The sequence below is a fragment of the Pteropus vampyrus genome, unplaced genomic scaffold (genome assembly GCF_000151845.1).
Source record: "Pteropus vampyrus isolate Shadow unplaced genomic scaffold, Pvam_2.0 Scaffold31, whole genome shotgun sequence".
Taxonomy (NCBI): domain Eukaryota; kingdom Metazoa; phylum Chordata; class Mammalia; order Chiroptera; family Pteropodidae; genus Pteropus; species Pteropus vampyrus.
In genome coordinates, this window is record NW_011888812.1 from 11097056 (window position 1) to 11104545 (window position 7490).

Sequence of the window (7490 nt, forward strand, 5' to 3'; positions counted from 1 at the left end):
TTGTTACGTATTTCATCCAGGGGAGGGTGAGAGACTCTACAGTCAGACAGAGAAGCATAGGTGGTGTTGCTTATAGCTCAGCCTGACATTCGAATCTAAGGATATTATTTCATTTCTCAAACACAAGCTTGAGTATGTGTTTTTGAGATGACAATTTTTAGAAAACACGAGAATTTTGTATTTTAGATCCTCTCATCCATAGTAGTCTTATATAGTTGTTTTTTTCTTGAATTTGGTACTGTTATTTTATGGCAACTTTTTTTTTTTTTTTTTTTTTACGAGAATAGAGAAAGTGTGAAAAGGTTAACCTGGGTATCTACCCTATCATGGTAGAAAGGGCACTAGATTTGAATTCTGACTGCCATTCACTGGATGTAAGTGCTGGGGGAAGTCACTTAATCTCCTGGACCCTCAGTTTCCTGATCTGTAAAATGGGCATAAAAGCTTGTAGGTTAGTCTTGAGGAATAAGTAAAATTGCTTAGGGCATTCCCTGGCAAGGCTTACACCCAAGGATGCCGACAGAGGGTTTGTTTCGTCTGAGAAGGTGGCGTGGTGTGGTTGAGAGCTGGGGCCCTGTTGCCAGACTGCCTGAGTTCTCTCCCTGACTGTCACTCGCTAGCTCTGCCGGATGATCACGTAACTTCTCTGTGCCACGGTCATGTAGGGTGACTGTGAGGATTAAATGTGTGTGAAATGCCAACCTGTGCACCGTCAACATGGCAGAAGCCCGTGTTGACATTCTGTAGTTCTTTTACTCTCTTGTATGCAACTCTCCTCAAACATTTGCTTCTAAAGAGGACCTTTTTTCTTTTAATGCCACAGATGATATTTCTCGTGTCAAACTTTCAGTCCAGACCCATTCAACAGATGACTACATCAATGCCAACTACATGCCTGTAAGTGGAGAGGCGTATTCATGGCTCTGGCTTGTTGGGATAGAGTCTTCAGAGTTCCTCTTTCTGTTTCTTTGACATTGAGTATGCGTTGCTTGCCATTTTCAGGGCTACCATTCCAAGAGAGATTTTATTGCCACACAAGGACCTTTACCCAACACTTTGAAAGATTTTTGGCGTATGGTTTGGGAGAAAAATGTATACGCCATTGTTATGTTGACCAAATGTGTTGAACAGGGAAGGGTGAGTATCTTTTAAAAAAACTATTAAATTCATTCATTCATTTTTGCTGTGGTGGAAGGGTATCTTAAAAACTACTTGTCTATAATAAAAATAAAATATTCCTCCAAACATTAGCACCTCTATTCTTAGAAACTTGTTTTCTGTCTTTTTCTCCTCTAAGTGAAAAGTTAAAACAAATCTTAAAAACCATCTGTTTTATCATTACCTTCTTTTGTGGATAAATATCTGTTTATGAAGTCACTGCTGCTGGGGTTAGTTAAAGCAGGAGTTGGGTTAGTGTGTGGAAAATCTGAGCCTGGAGCAAGGCGCTGCTGCTCATTACGAATGTGAATGGGTCCAAGCCCACCGTGTCTCTAAGCAACCAGCTTCTTCATCCGTAATATGGAGCACTTGGCCAACTCGATGATTTTCAAACTTGTTTGTTAACACTGGAACCCTTTCTTTACTCAGAATCTCAGACTTATCCTCAGACAATCTCAGCAGTCTCCTCTCCCCTGGGATGGCCTGGAATTTTCCAGCCACTTTCATTAAAGATAAGATTTCCTCTAGTAATAAAATCCCATGTTTCCATAAACGGATCTGAGGAGAATTGGAAAACACATGCTAAATTCAGAAATTCTGTGCCCGAGGAATAGGATGCGATGTTGCTCTGTGAATTTTTTTTACGTAGGTTTTTCTTCAAAGATTAGGGTAGGACTCGCGTCCCTTAGCCAGTGGTTCCCAAACTTTAACATGCATCAGAATCACCTGGGGGTATTTGTCATTCAGAGTCTGTGGTGGGACCTGACAATTCCCAGGAGTTGCTGCTTCTACAGCTCCAGGGTGCACATTTTGAGTAGCACTGTCCTTGGTGATCATGGAAACCTGTCAGGTGTCATTCCTTTTAATGTTTTTTTATTTCACTTTAATTTACCACATGTGTTTCCAGCCCCAAGTATGTATAAGGTCTCGTGTAGGGGCTAAGGATTGGGGAGGGAAAAGTAACAAAGAACAGTAAGAGATGTTTCCCTTCTTCACGCTTCTTGGGGTACTGAGGGTAGAGCTCTGCACCCCCTTCTTGAATTGGGACAACAGGCCATTAATGCAAATGAAAGAACCTTGTTTATGATTGCAAATAAACTTTATGGTGCTGTGCTTTTCAGCCCAGGGCCTCGCACTTGGAACGATCTCATAAATATCTGTTAGACAAACAAAAATGATGTAGTTACACTAACAAAGAACATGAAGATGAATTTCGATGGGCCCTTGTTCATCTTAAGTCAGGAGAGAAGTGGATGATACCGACTTGGGTGATAGGGGAAGGGAGCCAGTGTATTTTCTGCCCCAGACACCCATATATGTTTCTTTCCTATAACAACCCTGTGAGGTGTTATTATTTTGTAGATAGGGAAACTGAGGCTCAGAGAGTTTAAGAACTTGCCCACAAAGTAGCGACGAAAGCCCAGCTGGTTGAGACTGAGCTGGACATCAGCTCCATGTCCGTATGTGTCCAAATCTTGTGCTCTTTTCTTGGAGCAGTGGTTCAAAACTGGGATCTTTTAAAAAATGTGGATCCCCAGCCTGTGTCAGAATGAAAGTAAAACAAACCAGGTGAATCAGATAACCAACCAGGTTTGGGAACCACCTGCAGTAGAGCATACCTTGGAAGGGTGAGTGTGTGTGTGTGTGTGGTGTGTGTGTGTTTTAAGTCATTCGTCAAATGGTAATGCTGATATTCTCAGAGAGCAGTTGTTTCATGAATTTTATTTCTGTTCTCATCTTCCCTGTGACTTTATAAAAATGAAAGACCCCAAAAGCATTTAATTTGATCCTCTTTATTGGTGTCTGTATTTGTGTTGAAGTTAGCATGTATCCAAGTATTGAGGAAAGTACTCATTTCTTCTAGCCACGCAGTATGGGCCATTCATTGAGGTTTAGTTCAGGGAGCAGTTGTGCAGAAGCTGCTTTGGGACCACAGGGAGCTGGGTGGGACTGTGTCCCATGTGAAGGAACAGCTGCTACTCAGCATTAAATCAATTTTCATGCAAAAATGGGGCTCAGTGTTGGCCAGATCTTCTGGTTTTTCAAGAGAAGCTAGAAATCTGGATTTTTATGAAAACCTCCTAATTTTAAAAGAGTTGGTAACAATTGTAAATTAAAAAAAAAAAAAAAACCCTACAATTTTAAGCGTCAAACAGAACCCAACTGAAGGCCTGATTCACTGTGTGATGCCAGTCATCCATATCTGGTCTCTCGCTTGAGGATTTAGTGATAGCAGACAACATGATCTGAGTCTTTGTATAAAAATGCAATTTCATTCTAGACCAAATGTGAGGAATACTGGCCTTCCAAGCAGGCTCAGGACTATGGGGACATAACTGTGACAATGACATCAGAAATTGTTCTTCCTGAATGGACCATCAGAGACTTTACAGTGAAAAATGTAAGTAAGAGGTCAAAATGATTAGGTCTCATATAAAAAATTACCATGTACTAATTTTGGGTGGTGATCCTTTTCAGGTTGATATTAACCAGTATTTTTTTCATGCATCAGAAAAATACTTCTGCTTTCTCCTTTACAGAATAAAACAATTCATATTTATATATACTCTTAGGCAACTCTTTAGCTTTACTTTCTTAAGGAGAATAAGTTATTCTGGAATAAAGTGAACTGAAAGAGCTTGGCTCAGCATCTGTAGCTTCTTCTCTTCCACTTCCAGGTGACTTGCTCAGAGAGGTTTTGTTACGAACCAAGGCCCTTTTGGATTATTTGGTTAGAAGTATGACATCAGGAGTTGCCATTATTAGCCTTTGGGAGCAGTTTGTGATAACAGTTTCACTAATAGAATGCCAGGACATATACACATGGCTTTCCTTGCCCCCAAAAGTTATGAAAACAAATCCAGTTAAATAAACGCTGGTTTATGTGTCCTTTTTTTTTTTTTTTTTACCATTTTAAGAGTGTTTAAAAGTAGAAGCAGTGTCAGGAAGGGACACTGTTATCTTTTGATGGGCGTGTCAATTGGTATAACCCTTTGCAGTTCATATCAAGGGCGTAAGAAAAATGTCCCTTCCCCTTTGACATGGTGATTCCATGTTTGAGAATCTGTCCCCCCAAAATAATCTGAAATGTAGGAGAAGGTTTATTATTCATAAAGATGAATCTCAGTAGCATCATTTGTAATGGGGGGGATTTAGAAACCATGGAAATATCCAGCTTTTGGAGAATTCTTTATAATGTCTTATTTCTATAGATTTTGCCCATTTTAAATGAACTGGCTTATCTTTGGTTGCCTTCACCACTTGGCGTTCACCAGTGTGGAATTGTCCACATCATTTAAAAAAATTACTGTTACTATTTTTTTTTTTTTTTGATTAACTAAACTCCGGACTTTATTTGGATTTCACGTTTTTTCACCATTTTCTTGTTCCAAGATCCAATCCAGGATACCACATAACATTTAGTAAAAAGTTACTTTTTAATTATTGAAAATGCATGAATATAGTTTCCATTTTATTTAATTATTGAAATTTGAAGATCGAATTGGCTTTATTAAGCAATTCATGAATGGAGCAGCAACCCTTCTTGCAACTAGAAGGATGCTCCTATAGTTTCCATTTTAAAAGTGGGAACATAACAGAGCTAAACATTTCTTCTGTCATCCCTAACCCGGGCCTCTTTGTCCTGTCACAGAGATAATACTGAAAAGTCTGACTTTGCCCTCTCTTATCTCTCATGGCTGGCTTCTTTCTTTGGATGGATACTTTTCGTTAAATTTGTGAACGTTACTTTTGCGTGTGATGAGACTTCACAATACTCTCTCTCCTCTCTCTGCCTTTTTTTCTTTGTGTTTTCACATTTCGAATAATATGAATGCACTGCTTTTATAATGTATGTGTATTTAAAAAATAAATAAGCTTCGAAGAGTAGCTGTCATCAAGGAGATGGAAATGCCTGCAGTCCAGATGTAGGTATACATGGGGAAGGGCAGCACCCGGCTGTGGGCATACTGAGCACAGTTCAGTCAGAGACAGGAATGGCCCATCCTGGGCGGAGTTGTGATAATGAAAGGTCGATGGTAGGAACCAGTCTGTGTAATAACTAACTCTGTTAAAACAAGGTCCACTTTCTCTTGTCTGTCTGATGTTGAAATAGATGTTTTTTGGGGATCCTTTCGCAGAGGCCCACATTTCTAAATATTTACTTGGTGCTTGCTAGTTGCCTATCACTTTATTAGAGTCTCCGGAAGACATTAGAATTACGAGGCAGTTCTTGCCCCAAAGGCACTGGTTATCCTGGTTGTATTTGTGTGAATCTGTTTGTGGTCAGTGACATTCCCAGGTGGGCTCCGGGATGGGGTTTATGAAACTCTGAGGAGGTGGAAGTGTAGGAATGTGGGCACACTATTGGCAGGAAACTGGTGGCGAAAGGAAGAGGTCTGAACTCAAAATCAGAGGATGAGGGACTTCTACATCCGGGCTCTGTGTTGGGGAAGTCGCTTTCTTGGAACATTCACTCCCTTATCTTTCAAGAAGGGTAATAAACCCTCCTGCTTGGGCATGTTACGAAGATTTGCTGAGCACATCGAAGTCCATGCAAGCACTTTCTTAGCTGTTGCACCAAAGTAAAATTCTAATTTTTACCTATAACCACTTATGTTTAGCTGCCTTTTAGCTGTCCCACGCAGTTCAGCGTTCAGGTACTGCTCGATTTTACTCTGCTTTCTGGTGTTGTTAGGCAGCCTTTCTCTTTGGATCTAACCTCTTTTCTTGGCTTTTAGAACCAGACTAGTGAGAGTCACCCTCTGCGACAGTTCCACTTCACCTCCTGGCCTGACCACGGCGTTCCCGACACCACTGACCTGCTCATCAACTTCCGGTATCTTGTTCGTGACTACATGAAGCAGAGTCCTCCCGAATCGCCAGTTCTGGTGCATTGCAGGTAGGCAGGTGGTGCTCCATGTGTGACAGATTTCAAATGCAATTATAAATGTGGACACTTTTGAAAAGCAAGATGTAAGACCGAATGCAGTAGGCACTCACAAATTCAAGAAAGTTTGACTAAGGGACCATGGACATACTCTCTAAGCCCTGAGACAGGGATTGGCAAACTGTTGGCTTGGGGGCCAGATCTGGTAATTGCCTGTATTTTTCTTTGTAAACCATAGGCATTTTAATTTATTTCTCATTTATAATATTGTCTTATAAAATATTTCAACCTTACAAAAATACAGAGATTTACAACAATTTAATAAGGTATAGCATGAGGCCATATACATTCCTTTTTGTTAATAATATGTTACAGATATGAAGTTTCTACTTGCCAGTCTCCAGTGCTCCTTCTTATGTAGGTGAACGTGGTCCTAAAAGTCAATCTGCATTATTCCCTTGCATGCTTTTATATTTTATTACATATGTATATACCTCTATAGTTTTATATAGCTTTAAACTTTTACCAGATTTTATCACATGTACATCATTCTGCAACCTGCTTTCTTCATTCAGCATGTTGGTTTTTTTATTTAACAACGTTGAAACGATAGTTATATTCGTTTTACTTATTTAAAATATTTTTGATATACAAAAACTGTACATAAATTAATATATACAACTTAATGAGTCTGAGGATAAGTATCTACCCATGAAACCACCACCACAATATATTTGGCAGCCTATTTTTATAAATAAAGTTTTATTGGAACACAGCCATGCCCATTTGTTTACATATTATTTATAGTTAATTTCTTGTTGCAGTGGCAGAAAGACCATTTGTCCTGCAAAGCTGAAGACATTTACTATCTGACCCTTTACTGAAAAAGTTTGCCACCCCCATGTCTAGAACAATGACATTAGCTTTAAAGCTAAAGGAATTAATTTAGACAAAAGAAAGGAGGGCTTTGTCGTCCTATGGGAAATGAATTTGAAATCTTGCCATCCTAGCTTATGATGGCGACTTGAATGAGACAGGTTCAAGAAGCTCTAGCAAGGTATTTTATTTGTGACACTTGACTCCAAAGGAACTTTAGGAGTTGGGCCCCAGTCCCAAGCTAGTTCAGTCTTGCTGAGATTTCAAACGAGCAAATGTTTAATGATCATGGGCATTGCCCTCCAAAGCTGATAGTGGAGGAGAGCAAGATATGTATGCACAAATGGGGCAATTTGAGAGTGGTACAGTGGAGGTAACATGGCAATGTGCTCATTTCCCTTTTCTTTTCAGTGCTGGAGTTGGAAGGACGGGCACTTTCATTGCCATCGATCGTCTGATCTATCAGATAGAGAATGAGAACACTGTAGATGTGTACGGGATTGTGTATGACCTTCGAATGCACAGGCCCTTAATGGTGCAAACAGAGGTGAGGCCAACATCTGTGTCT

General features: G+C 39.9%; 1 protein-coding gene across 1 annotated transcript in view; it reads left to right on the forward strand.

Moving 5' to 3' along the window:
* Nucleotides 1-7490, forward strand: part of PTPRJ (protein tyrosine phosphatase, receptor type J) — a 45043-nt gene that overhangs the window by 32540 nt on the left and 5013 nt on the right. Inside the window, exons 17-21 of the mRNA XM_023528794.1 lie at nt 824-897; nt 1003-1137; nt 3440-3559; nt 5898-6058; nt 7334-7469. Coding sequence (XP_023384562.1) covers nt 824-897; nt 1003-1137; nt 3440-3559; nt 5898-6058; nt 7334-7469 — 626 coding nt within the window. The remainder of the gene's footprint in view (nt 1-823; nt 898-1002; nt 1138-3439; nt 3560-5897; nt 6059-7333; nt 7470-7490) is intronic.